Source organism: Salarias fasciatus, chromosome 2 (genome assembly GCF_902148845.1).
Source record: "Salarias fasciatus chromosome 2, fSalaFa1.1, whole genome shotgun sequence".
Classification (NCBI taxonomy): domain Eukaryota; kingdom Metazoa; phylum Chordata; class Actinopteri; order Blenniiformes; family Blenniidae; genus Salarias; species Salarias fasciatus.
Genome location: NC_043746.1, coordinates 31,001,071 through 31,017,079, shown reverse-complemented (window position 1 = coordinate 31,017,079; position 16,009 = coordinate 31,001,071). Strand labels below are relative to the sequence as shown.

The following is a 16,009-nucleotide window of genomic DNA, read 5'->3' as shown; positions in this document are numbered from 1 at the left end:
TTGTTTTTTTTTTTAGTTAAAATTGCAGATTTGCTTTATTTGAAGCAAATCCTCCGTTTTTTTCCAGTGAAGGAGGGTCTGTCTGCTGAGGAGGCCTTTCAGCAAAAATCCTGATTATCATGCAGAATTTAACAAGTTCGTTGGTGTAAATTTGGATTATAGCAGGAAAATAAAGGAACATGAGAAGATCACTCTCCTAACTCAATTAACGAGTTGTTTCAGGAATGTTTTCTTTAAATTGTTTTTTTTTTTCAAACCTACATTTCTGATATAAATCAGAATAGTTCCATACTCTTTATTGAAGCAACATTAAAATAAAATGCTCAATTTACATGACAGTATAATGTATATAAATGCAAACTGTTGGGAATTCAGCGTGCTTCCGGTCCCATTGGAAGTGTTTTCATGGAGATGAGGCTGCTGGTCACTCCTGACTCAGAACATTAAAAAGCACAAAAAAAACACAGTTTAGCTCCAGAAGATGTGAAAGCTGCGGCTTCTTTAAGACATCCGAGCAAAACAAGTGTCCTGTAGTGGTGGAGGGAGGGGGCGGGGGGAGGAGGAGGAGGGGAGGGAGGCTGTCTGGAGGACCGAATGGCAGCTTTTACGCAGAGGGTTGTCTCACCTGCTGAAACGCGCTTCGCCATTCAGCGCAGCGGAGCCCGTTTCGCTCTCAGCTCCGGTTGATATCCGCGCCCGCGAGCTGCGCTCCGTTTGTTTGGGTTTGTTTGTTTTTTTTATTTTTTGCCTCCTGCTTCCTGATGCGACAGGCTCGGCTCTCCCACCATGCCTCCTGCCTGTGGACCGTCTCTGCCAGAGTAGGCGAACAAAGCGCATCAAGTCTCTCCAGAGAGCTGCCTCCCCCCGAAACGGCGGATCTGTGTCAGTAAGTAGGCTGCTGGATAACCACCGGGCCACGGCGGCCGTCCTCCTGGCTGTCCGGCTGCTTTGTGTTCGATTCACCTGGAAAAAAAAAAGCGCGCGGTGTTAAAGATGGATTCGCTGGAACGGCTTGTATTTTAGGGAGCTCTGCGACGCGCGGCTGGACAGAAACGATGGCCAGGTTCTGGATAAAGCCGGACACCTTCTCGGTTTCCTGGGAGTAGAGCAGGCCCGTGTCGATGCTCGGCGGCAGAAAGCCTTCCAGCGCACTGCAGCGATCACACACACGCGTTTCATCTCCCGGGGCGTCCGCGGCTGCGTGGCACAAACACGTCCGCGCGGCGCTCAGACGCACTGACACGCCAATTCCACGAGCATGGAGCACACGGGGATCGAGGAGGTGAGCCAGACGCACCAGCAGCAGCATGAGCCCATCAGCTTCGGCATCGACCAGATCCTCAACAGCTCGGACCAGTCCAGCGGCTGCATGCTGCCCAACCGGACCGGCGACCCGGATTACGCGCTGGCCTCCAACGTCTACAGCAACGGCTACGGCGGCGTGTACAACCCGGCCTGCTCCATGGCCGCGGCGGCGGGGCTGGCCGGCTCCTACAACGTCAACATGAACATGAACGTCAGCATGAACATGAACGTCAACGTGAACTCGGGGGCGGCCGGCGGGGTGATCCGCGTGCCGGCGCACAGACCCATGCCCCCGCCGCCGCCGCCGCCCGCCGCCGCCGCCGCGCCTCACCCGCCCTCGTCCGCGCACCCGCCGGGGATCGGACCCGGGATCCCGTCGGTGCCGGGGATGGGCATGGGCAACGCGGCCAACTTCACCTTCCCGTGGATGGAGAGCAGCAGGAGGTTCGCCAAGGACAGGCTGACAGGTAACCGAGCCGCGCGTCACCGGCGACGGTCCAGGCTGCCCGGGCTCCGGTCCGCGGCAGAGAGTAGAGGTGGAGGACAGGCTGCATCTTTAGGCTGTAACCGGTCCGGGAGCACGAGTCTGATAAAGCAGAGCAGAAACTGACAGATGAATCAGTGTTGAACCGTCAGTCTGATTCACAGAGCGGGACGCAGAAAGGCTTCTGCACGAGGAGCTTCTTCCTCTGCGCGCGACCAGACTGGCAAACCAGGAGTCAGAGTAATAAGAGAGTAATAACAGAAGCCGACAGAACACCTGTTATTATTATGATTGTTATTATTATTATTATTATTATTATTATTATTATTATTATTATTATTATTATTATTAATATTATTGTTATTATTTTTATTTTTATTATCCAATAGATCTCACTTCAGTCCAGATTTTTCACTCCAAGTTTTCTCTTTTTGAATATCAAATTCCAGTTGAATTACTCAAATAGAACATTCGTTTTCTTTTAATAAGCGACAGGATGCAGCAGCTCAGACAGACAATGTGATGTTAAATTAAATTATTTAAAAATTATAATTCAAACTATTAATTATTCCCAAACATGTTTAAATATCTAAACTGTGTTAAAACAAATAGGCAAAAAAAAAAAAAAAAAAAAATCCCAATAGCTGTTTGATGTTTTTAAATAATATATGTAACTATATGTATACATAAACATATACTGTGTTTTAAAAGAGAAATGTCTGCGTAAAATCATTCTAAATCCATTCATAATAATGCAGTCATAATAATATTGCATGAACACACACACACACACACACACACACACACACACACACACACACACACACACACACACACACACACACACACACACAGTATTCCTATTTTCGCCTTCATTTTATTTTCCGTTACAGTAAATGTACATAAACAGTTATTTATCATGTATATTTAGAGAAAAAACAAATACACAACTTTATAAAATGAAACAATTCGATTCATTTTGGAGGAAAACAGAAATGTTCCTCAAACTGCTGTAAGGTTTTCCTTTCCGTGCTGAGATTTCTTTGTTTTCTCTCCTCACCTGCTCGTCCTAAAGATGAAAATACAGACCACGGTCTGCTCCCGCTCTCCTCCTCTGCTCACATTAAATATTCACCGTTCAGTTCCTTCTGCCTGATCAATTATTAAGTACCGGGGACGATCTGTCATCTGCAAACAGATCCAGTGTAAATAGGCTTATCAATTCTGCTCATGGCCACCGAGGGCCTCTCCATTCAGTTCTCTCAGCTTTGTGTCGCTGTAATTATTTCACAGCTTATATATTTCCTCAGTATTGATCAGCACGCACGCACACACACACACACACACACACACACACACACACACACACACACACACACACACACACACACACACACACACACACACACACACACAGGTCAGATCGTTGTCTCCTATAAACGATCGTCGTGCCTCCACCTTTAAATCTTCCTCTCCGTTTCTGATTTTGCTCTTTTCCCTCTCAGTTGAAACTGGAGGAGAGAATCGTTGCTGCGCAGCTTCAAAGCAGCTCAAAACGCTCCAGCCTCTCCTCGCATTCATCCCAGTTTGATTGGGACTTTTTTTTATTTATTCTGAGAGAACCCGTGAAGGCGCACAGTGCGCTCGGTGTCTCGTTTCTGCTCTCTGTCACGGATTCGTTATAAATCACAGCAAACTGAAAGAGAATCAGAGGACAGAGATCTTCATCATCTGTAAAGATAATAAGAGTTTATGTACCAGACTGACTGGATGACTCAGTAAATACGTCTTTGTTATTATGATAGAAGAAGCAGCAATTTTGGAATAACGAATATTTTCTTTTTGAAAGTATTATTATTATTATTATTATTATTATTATTAATAATAATAATAATAATAATAATAATAATAATAATAATAATAATAATAATAATAATAATAATGACAATAATAATAATAATAATAATAATAATAATAATAATAATAATAATAATAATAGTAAGTTAGAGAAGGATATTTTGTCAATATATTTTTCTTGATATTTTCGGCTACACTTATAAATAAAACTTATAAATAAAACTATAAATAAAATTTTCTCTTTTCTAAATAAAGAGCAAAAGACATCTAAAGATGGATTAACCCACACTGGTAAATATTCATTCATCATTAATCCGAGCTGACATTGATAAAAAGTCGTGTGTTATCTCATATTACAATATTTTAAAGAGCGCGTAAATCTTCTTGTGCCATTTACGCACGAAGTGCTTTATAAAAATCAGAGAAACAGAACATAAATGAGATCCATTTCTCAGGGGATTCTTGTCAGATTAGCAGCACACATCTTCATTTATTTTCAGGAGGAAAATCCTGCTCAACGTGACTTAAAGCTTTGTGGATTCCCCTGAAAAAGCGCAGCAGTTCTGTGCGCAGTGTTCATCAAGCACCGTTTTCTGTAGTTTATTTCTATTTTCGAGCAAACAGCACCAATCAGAAGAACTGGAAACTGATGAGATTAACAGCGTACAGCAGGGTTATGATTATTCCTAAAGAAACGAGAAGAAACGCAGAGATTGACAAATATTTCCAGTTCCGGAGTTTAGCGCTAAAAACGCTCTTCTTCCTCCTCCTGATCTTCCTCCTCTTCCTGCTGTAGTAACGACCACAGCTCCTACCACTCATAATAATGGCAGCTTAATAATAATGACAGAGGATAATGCAAATCGTTTGGGCATTTTGACAATAAACGCAGCTATATTGCTGCATGTGCAGCTCTATAGGCCGCGCGGCAGCAATAAAAAACATAATTAAAGCTCCGTTTTCCTCCTCGGAGTCTCCGGCCGGGTGTTAACGGCAGGAGGAAGGAGGCCGGCCTGTGGCTGCTGCCCCCCCCCCCCCCCCCCCCCCCCTGTCTGCCCCCCCTGTTGGCTGCGTGTGACACAGAACAGCCTCCCTGCCTTTCGTCCCGTATAGTGTAATAAATAGCAATATATGTTCATGTTATATTTCAATATCCCCTTTAGAAAGCTGCGCGGATATATTTATTAGATTGCTACAGAGGTAATATCCGCAGTGGGGAAGGCAGCCTCTGTCACAGAGAAGTGTTATTAAGTATAAGTGGTTTTATTATGGGAAACATATTCTCCACGGCAGCATTTCATTTTTTGATATGCTTATGCTCGATTGTGTTTCTCAGGCTGCAGATTTAGAATTTACACCCATTTTCTTTTCCAATTTGGAAAGAGGAGATAGCTTTTATTATTATTATTATTATTATTATTATTATTATTATTATTATTATTATTATTATTATTATTGCTTTCTGTTTAATTGAAGCTATTGATGATTATTCCTCATTGACCCAGGGATTGAAGAAGCTCTGACTTGTTAGCGGGACTGATGCGGAGCAGCAGATTTCTGGCTCCATCAGGAGTCTATTGATTATATTTATCACAGCCTGTTTGGGTTCATTCGGGAGTGAACTGAATGTTTTTCCTGGATTCCGGGTTTTCCCTGAGTGTCCAGTCGGATCCTATAGAGCCGCTCTGCCGGTGCTCTGTCCACACCGGGCTCGTTCTGCTCTGTATATTTAGCCGTTTCCAGTCCCAGTAAATCAGAGCTGGACGTTAAACCTGACCCGGATCATGTATTCGCCAGCTCTTTGCCGCAGTTGGCGCGCTGCATGTTGGGTTGCCTCTGAACGTGCCTGAATGCGCCTGGTCCATTAGTCCGTCCGCAGATGGCCTGAAATAGCCGCCTAATGCGGTATGATTCAGCCAGACCTGCCCTGCCGCTGGGAGCTGCAGCAGGCCTGCCTGCTCAGCGTGTGTGTGTGTGTGTGTGTGTGTGTGTGTGTGTGTGTGTGTGTGTGTGTGTGTGTGTGTGTGTGTGTGTGTGTGTGTGTGTGTGTGTCATGTTTTAATGTCCAGAGAACCGGCGGTATGAAGCCGCGTGTGAATCGCAGGAGATTTAAAAAAAGGTTCCTGGAAGTCCAACCGGGTCAAGCAGCGCGGCTCCAGGAGCATCATGGGGATTTTGTCATTATAAAGTCATGATTAAATACCAGCGACGCCTGTCCGAGTCCCAGCAGGAATATTAGCAGGGTACAATTACCACTTTTATTATTATTGAGCATTAGAGCAGCACATAATGTGAAAGCTGATAATGATGCTATCAGAGTATCACCGCACAAGATTAGAAATAATAATAAAACCAACCCGGAGTCGTGCCGGTCACTATAAATCCCGCGCAAAAGGCAATAAGACGCGGCACGTTCTGATTCCGGGCTCCAAATCGGCGCCGTTAATTCCGCGTGACCCAGTGAAGCAGCGCGCGGCAGCCATTCAGCCGCGCTTTACGCACCGGCGGCCGCTCGCGCTCAGCACCACCGGGGGACACCGGCGGCGCGTAATGGCTCCACGTTCCCCTCTCCATCCAAATTGTGCGTGTCTGCAGCGCGCCAAATGAATTTCCAGGTCGCCGAGAGTCTGCGGGCCTGGAGGGGAAACTGCTGCTGCTCCATATTCAGAGCGGCTCTGACAAAACAACAGCAAATAATCAGCCTGTACGACAGGAGCGCGCGCACACACACACACTCACTCACACACACTCCCATTCCGCCTCAGAATGATAATGTGGCTGGCAGTGGATCCATGGCCAACGATCTCATTACACTTATTGATCTTCTGTTTACCCACGGCTGACAAAATAGACAGGATTCATAGATATTTCATGATGCAGGAGATCAGCTGATAGCAATACCTGGACTGAGGGCTGAGGGAGCACGAGGAGGACGCTCAGAGGGTGAGACAGTCTGACAGGGTGACGGAGTGACAGGATGACAGAGTGAGAGAGTGCGGCAGGAAAAGAGGAAACGGAAAATGTGGAGTGAAGTCTCTTCCTCCTGAAATCATTTGCTCAGAGAAAAACCGACCAGCCTCCATCAGAAGTGAGAGGATTTATTAGTTTTGTTGATTTAATCGCAGCCGCTGAGGACCTGAGTGGAAAACTCTCATCATCTCAATGTATGGAGGAGAAGCAGATGACTGACGCTTCAGGTCACACAAACACCGATTTAACCCTTCAGCCCCGAGTTCCTCTGACTGCTTCTGAAACACAGGAAGTGCATCGAATCCCCGATCTGATCGACGCACTGAGGAGCCGCTCCCTGGAGTCCAGGCTGACCTGCTCCACGCTCCTGCAGGGGAACCGCTGCTCCACCTGTTGAGCTCAAACTGCATGAAGCCGCTGGGAGAATGACCCAGACCCAGACCCAGACCCTGATCCAGACCCTGTCCCAGACCCTGACCCTGACCCTGATCTAGACCCTGACCCAGACCCAGATCCAGACCCTGATCCAGACCCTGTCCCAGACCCAGACCCTCACCCAGACCCAGACCCTGACCCTGACCCTGATCTAGACCCTGACCCAGACCCAGATCCAGACCCAGACCCTGACCCTGATCCAGACCCTGATCCAGGACCTGATCTAGACCCAGACCCAGACCCAGACCCTGACCCTGATCCAGACCCTGATCCAGACCCTGACCCAGACCCTGACCCTGATCCAGACCCTGATCCAGACCCTGATCTAGACCCAGACCCAGACCCTGATCCAGACCCTGACCCAGACCCTGACCCTGATCCAGACCCAGATCCAGACCCTGATCTAGACCCAGACCCAGACCCTGATCCAGACCTGACCCAGACCCTGACCCTGATCCAGACCCAGACCCAGACCCAGACCCTGATCCTGACCCTGACCCTCACCCAGACCCTGACCCAGACCCTGACCCAGACCCAGACCCAGACCCTGATCCAGACCCAGACCCAGACCCTGATCCAGACCCAGACCCTCACCCAGACCCTGACCCTGACCCTGACCCTGATCCAGACCCAGACCCTGACCCTGATCCAGACCCAGACCCTGACCCTGACCCAGACCCAGACCCAGACCCAGACCCTGATCCAGATCCAGATCCAGACCCTGACCCTGACCCAGACCCAGACCCAGACCCTGATCCAGATCCAGATCCAGACCCAGAGGTGTGTCTGATGGACCCTCCTCGGCCCCCGCCGGTCTCTGATGCTTTCATGAATGGAAACATGAGCCTCTGGATCGGAACATGTCCAAACAGCGTTAGAGCCGCTGTCTCGCCGTCCAGGCCTCCCTCATGTGATTATGTGCTGCTCGGGTCCGCCGGGCGCCGCCGCCGCCGCCGCCGCGCTCCAGATGTGGGACCTCACTGTGTCTCCCTTTCCTTTAGGGGAGCAGGCAGAGGAGAGCCGAGCCGGGGAGGCCGCGGGGGGCCCGGGGGCCGCCGGGTCCCTCTGCCCTCTCCCCAAGGGAGACATCGGCAGGGTCCCAGTCTGGAGCACAGTGGAGACGTTAGCCAAATGCTATTACCCCGAGCTGGCTCACCTGCGGGACGGCACTGGCCTCCTCGCTGACTATGCTTTTCCAAAGGGCGCCTGCCCAGGTGAGTCAGTCCACCTGAGACTCAGGAAACCTGTGTATGTGTGTGTGTGTGTGTGTGTGTGTGTGTGTGTGTGTGTGTGTGTGTGTTTTCTGACTCCTCCAACTCTCCAGAGTTGTGGAGAGTTCAGAGCCTGGAGGCTAAAGCCGGTTTGCCACAGCGATGCTAACAGACGTCCTGTTCTCCTGTCCTCCTGTTCCCCCAGCCGCCCTCTCGCCCTTCTCCGTCACCCGCCGCATCGGACACCCCTACCAGAACCGGACGCCGCCCAAGAGGAAAAAGCCGCGCACCTCCTTCAGCCGGGTGCAGATCTGCGAGCTGGAGAAGCGCTTCCACCGGCAGAAGTACCTGGCCTCCGCCGAGCGCGCCACGCTGGCCAAGGCCCTGAAGATGACCGACGCCCAGGTCAAGACCTGGTTCCAGAACAGACGGACCAAGTGGCGGTAAGGCGGCGGCGGCGGCGGCGGTGTGGGGGAGGAGGGAGGAAGTGTCTGCTCAGTTCAGTTCAGCTTTATTTACATAGCGTCAAGTACAACACATCATCTCAGAGAAAACCCAACAGGTCCTCCTGAGCACGACGAGGCGGAGGAGAGGAGCTTCACAGGCTAAGAGGAGGATGTTTACTTCTCTCCTGCTGGTTCTCCTCAGAACTCTTGAATTTTGAACCAGCTGAAGACTTTTGCTCCACTTGTTGGTTCCTGATAACAGGAGTTACAGTAGTTTACGCTGAAGGAACAAATGAAGCATTAATTTCTCAGCATGGCAGACCTGTTTAATGTGGGAGTTAAAGGTCAAAGGTCACTCCCAGGTTCCTCTCAGTGTTACTGGAGGTTAAAGGAAAACCATCCAGGGTCAGTATTCTTTTAGATCATCCCTCTCTCAGGTGTTTTGGGCCAAATGTAATAACTTCTGCTTGATCTGAATTTAGGAGAAAATTTGGACTCATCCAGGTTTTTATGTCTTCAAGACAAACTTCGAGCTTCTCCCGGCTCTGAGAGCAGGTGGAGAGACGGTACAGAGGGCGGAGGTTCAGTCTGCATGAAATCCACAGCTCTGGCTCCATCCACACACACACACACACACACACACTCTCACATACACACACTTATTCTGCTGAGCTGAGCTGCCAGTCCAGACCGGTTCACTTGACCAAGCACAATCAGTCTCCTGAAAGGCCTTTTAGAAACATGCTGTCCAAAGCAATACTGACACACACACACACACACACACACACACACACACACACACACACACACACACACACACACACACACACACACACACACACACACACACTTCATTGTAACTGTTGTTGATAGCCATTTGGAAGTCAATGAGGAGGAAATGGGATTAGCGGCCCTGCCCTCAGTTAAAAGGAGCAGGACACATATTTCAAACGCAAATTACAATCAGCTAAACTCATTACCTTAAAGGTTTTAATGTTTCAGAGCTCCTAAAGCTTTTTAAAAGCTTTCCGCCATGACTTCAGGCCGAGATAACAGCGGAGAAAAGCATCTTTTAGTGCATATGTTTTTAGTAATAATACTTAATAAGTTCTCCAAAATGTTTGTTCAGGATTAAATTCAGACATATTTAATTTTACATTCAATACAAACTTGAGTGTAAACTTCTCCTCCAGCTCATGTAATAAATATCGGCTGTGCCTGAGCGGGAGTAACGGGGGAATTGGTTAACTGCTTTCCCCGGTTTCCTCGTTTTGCTGAGATTTATGCGGCGTGCGTGCGGCGTGCGGCCGACAGGACGAGCGTGAGGGATGTCTCTGCGTGACGAGCACGCTCCAAACAAGGCGGTGATCGAATCAGCAGCCGGGGAATGAGATTATCATAATGCTGTTAACAGTAATGTGTGGCTAATGGATGGAGGGTGCTGTGCATGAAGGAGTGCTTCAGAGGTGTGTTCTGCTACCTGGCGCCTCCTCCTCCTCCTCCTCCTCCTCCTCCTCCTCCTCCTCCTCCTCCTCCTCCACCCTCCACACTGACAGCAGCAGCAGCATTCATGACAGGAAAACGACATCTATCAATTATTACACAGACTGAAAGAGAAGAACAGAATCTGAAATTTAAATCCAAAGAAAAAAAATCTCATTTCTGACAGAGCAGAAGGTAAACAGAACACTGATGCTGCATTCATCACTTCATCTGCCCTGATTTTCAAAATAAAAGCCTTCTCACTACAAAGATATGATCAATAAATGATCATGATCAAATAAAATGTCATCTTATAACAGAGAAGCTATTCATCAAAGGTTGGAGGAGAAGTGTGTGTGTGTGTGTTGTGTATTGAGGTCTTTGCATATTTATATATCTTATATCTTATAAAGATGAAAAACTAAACTCATACCGGATTGTGAAGCCATGAAGTATTTTTTCTTTAAAATGACACTTCAATAAAATCAAATAAAACTATGAATATTGAAGGAGAAGAGGTGATGAATACACACGCATCTAAATGCACAATATTGTGTTTTCCTCTCCATAAAGTGTACAACATTCCTATTTACAGCATAAACAGATACAAATACACAACTTTACTGTAGAAACAAAATAAAATCCTCAATGAGTTCAGAGCAAAGCCTGTGAAACACCACGACTGGACATGGCTTTTCTTCAGTTAAACTAATAATCTGAACCTACATATATATATATATATATATATATATATATATATATATATATATATATATATATATATATATATATATATAAAAACATGAACTTTTTTTGTTTGACAGTCCAAATTCAATCAGTCTTTCAATTAATTGTCCATCAGCACATTCTCACTATATTTATGTATTTATTTATTACTGGTAGTCCAAATGAGCTCAGTTTTATAGAATCGAATGAAACAGAAAAGAAGAATAGAATAGAATAGAATAGAATAGAATAGAATAGAATAGAATAGAATAGAATAGAATAAAGCAAAAGAGAATACAACAGAATACAATAAACTAGAATACATTAGAGCAGAACAGACCAGAGTGGAGTTCCTTTGTTCGCTCTGGAGGGAAGCTGTTGACTCCTGAATAAATTCCCTCCGAGGAGACGTGTCGAACACGGTGGAGGCGTCTCGACAGCGAGCAGGATGTCGCTTCTCTGCCAGCGTGCGTTATTGTCGAAACAGGAAACAGTTTTCACCTGCAGGCAGGAGGCGAACAAGCCGCCACTCAGCCAGGTGATCAGGAACCTGGCAGCTGCTCAGAATGCTGCAGCTGGAAGACACACACACACACACACACACACACACACACACACACACACACACACACACACAAACTCAAAATACAGTCCTGATCCACGGATCAGTGGACTTCACTGACTGACATTACACACCACTGGGTCACAGTTAATGTTAGAGACGTTCATCGCGGAGTGTCTGTTGTCTGTTTAGGCACGTTCATTTAGAGAAGCACACGGAGCATCTTTAAAACTCGTTGATTCCATCAGGAAATGAGAAATCCTGCAGGAAAAATTTAAAATATGCTTTTTGCTATTATTGCTGTTCAAAGGTTAAAATGTATAAAGGTGTGTAGCCAATAATGAATAATAAATAATAAATACATTATATTTTTTTTACAGTCCATTAAGAATGAGTTAAATTATATAATCCTTTATTGTGGAACATTCTTGGTTGAAGCAGCATCAAGAATACCAGGAATGATACTGAATATCCTGGCTGGGACGATCTGCTTATTTCCTGATTTGATGTTTTTTAGGATTTTTTTGGGGCGACGGTTCAGTTTAAATTGTGATTCTTTAATTCTGATGATTTTTTTTTTTCACATTTAATTCACTGCATTTTTCAACTCAGCTCAACATAAAAGTAGAATGGAGTTTTTAAAGTTTTTGGAGTGGAAAAAAAAACTATTTTTGAACAAAACAAATCAATTCCGTGTTTTTTTTTCCACCCTGACTGAGTAGCAGGTTCCTGAACCCTGCCTGTGTGTGTGTGTGTGTGTGAGCGCGGTGTGTGTGTCCTGACGGCCTGTCCCGCTCCCCCCTGCAGGCGGCAGACGGCGGAGGAGCGCGAGGCGGAGCGGCAGCAGGCCAACCGGCTGATGCTGCAGCTGCAGCAGGAGGCCTTCCAGAAGACGCTGAGCCAGCCGCTGCAGCCCGACCCGCTCTGCCTGCACAACTCCTCCCTGTACGCCCTGCAGAACCTGCAGCCCTGGGCCGAGGACAATAAGGTGACCTCCGTCACCTCCCTGGCGTCTGTCGTGTGAGGGCGAGTGTGTGTGAGGCTGTGTGTGTGTGTGTGTGTGTGTGTGTGTGTCGGGAGGGACAGCTGTCTGTTCTGGACTCCACCGCTCAGGAGCTGTGTATCAAGTCTTCAACTGTGATCTTGAAATGTGTGTGTCGAGCCATTTCCTGCCTCACACCCCGTTTCCGCTTTCCCTCCAGCTGTCGGTCTAAAAGAGCGGAGGGCGGGGGCCAAATGGACACCCCCTGTACATGCCCGCCTATCAAGACTGTCCCCCTTTATGCCTCTGGATCCCCCCAAGGCGGCAGAGACTCTCGGCCGATAGCGGCTCCAATAAAAGACCTCCTCCTGTTTTTCGCTTTTGACTTTGTACAATGTAGTAAATGCATGTTTCAAGCCTTTTCTGTGTGCTCTTGAGGTTCCGTCGACGTGCGCCGCAGCGTTCACGTGCTAGAGGACTGGCGGAAGCCACAGATTCCCTCTCATGTTGAATTTAAAGTGTTTTATATTAAATGATATTGTGACTTTTTGAAAAGATGACAAACCTCCCTGTTTTCCTTGACTGTGTTTTCCTCTTTATTGTTGCGCCCGCTCGCTGTTTGTCACCGATATGAAAACCAGACGGGGATGCTTTATGATTTTAGGAGTAGTTATCCTCCCGGGAGGCCGCTGTGATTACAGCATTAAAGTTTCAAACCACCCAAAGGTGAGCAGGACGACAGGCCAATACCTCTTCTGTCCATAAAAACTGATGATCCAGCTGCTGCGAGGGAGCAGCCAGCTCAGCAGAACGCTCCGGGCGGAGCAGGAGGCGGCCGGGGCAGGACGGCGGTTGATCCGGCTCCGGTGGTCCACTCCCTCCTGAAACAGATTAAAGCAGTTCAGCAGATTTATTCTGACAGACGTCCTTTATCTGTGACACAAACGTCACATTTCAGAGAGAGAGCCGGCGTTTCATCAACCCCAGAGCTGTGGGAGGAGCTGAAGGCCTTGCTCAGGGGCTCACGGCAGGATTCAAACCAGCAGACGCCTGGTTCCTCAGGTCTCCGTTCACAGGACGACGCAGCGAGGCAACCGGCGGACAGAAGGGATACGACCTGACGGGGGCGGGGCTCCACCCCGGGGGGTGGAACACACCTCCACAGACCTGACGGGGGTCGGGACCGCCTGGGACCGAGGCGGAGGTGACTCGGGGCCACGGAGACTCCAGACGCTGGTAAACATCTGCTATCACCACATCCAGCCGCCTTATCGCCGAGTCAAAACATCCAGGCTCTGTCTGCAGACCAGGAACTCCATCCAGGGCCCCTGCTCGGAAATGAGCCTTCAACACCTCAACGTCACGGGAGACCGGCCCCAGAGAGTCCTGGACCCCGGAGAGCCCTGAGACCCTGGGACCCCTGGACCATGGAGAACCCTGAGATGGTGGAGAGTTCTGGGACTCTGGCCCTGCCTCCGTCAGGAACAGGGAATGTAGCTCCACCTTGTTGGTCTTGGCTGCACCTTCAACTGACAGCGTACAGCGATGGACTGATAACGCACAGAGGCAACATCTTGAGTCTGGACCCGGTTCCCAGGTTGACGGTCTGGTCTGGTGTGCCGATGCAGTCAGCCTCGCCGGGCCGGAGCGCCGCTGGGGCGGCGGCGGCGGCGTGGAGAGCTTTCTTCAGGCCGTCGTGCCTGGCTGGGATCCTGTCAGTAACAGGCCGTTCTCCAGGTGACGCCGCCCCCTCCCTCCTCCCCCCCCCCCTCTGGCCCCCCCTCTGCCCCCCCCAGCCCCCACTTCCTCCTGCAGCCTTTCATCTGTCTGTCTCGGAGGCCTGGGAGACGTGACTTGGCCCGTTTGAGAGAAATTCCTCCTTCACTGTTTTCTAAACGCTGCATTGTGTTTCGCTACAGGTGCTTCGAGATGTTTTTCTGCTCTGCTGTCAGGGATCCCCCCCCCCCTCCCCCCCCCTCCCCCCCACCCCCCCCCCCCCCCCTCCGTCCTTATCCAATAAAATGTCACCACACAAGATGAACAAGCGCTAGAGACTCCGGCTGTATCGGACTTCCTATCAGGCACTTTGTTTAGCAGCAGCATGGAGGAACCTCTTCAGCTCATCCGCGGCGTGGCGTTCAGCGTCACGCTCCGCCTGCCGCCGCCAGCTGGGCCCATCCTGAGAGCCGCCGACCGGGGGGCTACTGGGAGGCTACCAGGGGGCTACCAGGGGCCTACCGGGGGGCTGCCAGGGGGCTCCTGGTCCATGTTCTGCTGAGGTCCAGTGAGAACCGAGGCCTGTGTTGGACCGGGTCGTCGGGGCTTTACTCTGATCATTACACGGTCTCTGGCCGCTCAGTGCTCTTCCTCCTGGTCTGTTGGATCTCTGGGGCTGAAATCATGAAAGGGCTCCTCGTCTCTCTGCTGTGGTGTGATTCATTCTGGTTCTGAGGACCAGCTGAGATTCGTGGGGTTTTAATCCAAGTCATGTCTGTTTCACATCCAACCAAGTGGCTCCAGCAGACTCGATACCTTTCTTAAATAAATCGAAACCATTTCGAGTCGTATCTGGATGAACTTTAATGTAAGATAGAATGAAAAACATAACCTCCAGTCCTCCGCCTGACATGAACCCAGAAGTCTGCACTGATTCTGTCTGATCAGAACACGGCTTTAAATAAACTTGTTTTGGATTCAGAAGGTGAACAATATGAAAACGAAGGGGTCAAAATGATAATGTGATCAACAGGAACTCCCAGAATTCCTCCCCCTCGGTAATGTGTGTGAAGGCGTGGAGTGGGTCCGTGTGCGTCCTGCGGCGTCCGCCATGAGAACAGATCGGAGACGTGCCCTGGAAGTATATGACACATTAAAGCTTTCTCAAGCTCCCAGTCATGCATGAAGAGGACTCATTCCTTCGGCCTGATACCGGCATTGCTCAATACACACACGTTACTGCTGCTCCACACACACATTTCACACTCACTCGCTCACATCTCACATCTCGTGTTTACGCTGCTTGTCGTTTCTTGCAACAGAAATGGGCTGCAGACGAGCAGGAGGAGTCATGTCAGAGGCATTTTCCTGCCAGCCGGTGCAGACTGAAGGCTGGACGCTCAGACTGAAACACTCATTTAGGACCATCGGAACAAAAACAGAAGTTTTTATCAGACAGGAAAGAAAAGAATCAATCATTTAACCTAACCTTTCTTTAGAGGTCACGAATCAAATGACTGAATCTTAAAAAGAGTGTTTTTTTCAATGCACATAAAATCATTTATAGCTTTCTAACTAACACAAACAAGTTGCATCATAAAATTATTAAGTGCATTTTGTAAAGTTTCATTTTGGTTAATGCCGCCCATAAACTCTAACTATTCTCCGTTTTATCATCAATATTTTTAACATCCACGGAGGACTCTTCATCCTGCAGTGGCCTCCAGGGCCGCACTTTTAATATCACTGACCAAAGGCCTCTTTTATTTAGTCCAAACAGCATATTGGGCAGCAGGCATCAGGGAGAACAGCCCACTCTTATTATGAATCCTG

General features: G+C 48.4%; 1 protein-coding gene across 3 annotated transcripts; it reads left to right on the top strand.

Annotated features, from left to right (window-relative positions):
- The first annotated feature begins 625 nt into the window (after window positions 1-625).
- LOC115406676 (T-cell leukemia homeobox protein 1-like) lies at window positions 626-13,014 on the top strand. Of its 3 annotated transcripts, XM_030116866.1 has the most exons (5): window positions 626-1,772; window positions 8,053-8,265; window positions 8,468-8,705; window positions 12,286-12,466; window positions 12,681-13,014. In XM_030116866.1, the coding sequence occupies exons 1-5, from the start codon at window positions 1,259-1,261 to the stop codon at window positions 12,690-12,692; spliced, it is 1,158 nt and encodes a 385-aa protein (XP_029972726.1). In that variant the 5' UTR covers window positions 626-1,258; the 3' UTR covers window positions 12,693-13,014. The 3 variants fall into 3 exon arrangements, with proteins under 3 accessions (XP_029972726.1, XP_029972717.1, XP_029972735.1); XM_030116857.1 differs by lacking the exon at window positions 12,681-13,014 and having other exon boundaries at window positions 12,286-12,502; XM_030116875.1 differs by lacking the exons at window positions 8,053-8,265; window positions 12,681-13,014 and having other exon boundaries at window positions 12,286-12,502.
- The last annotated feature ends 2,995 nt before the right edge of the window (window positions 13,015-16,009 follow it).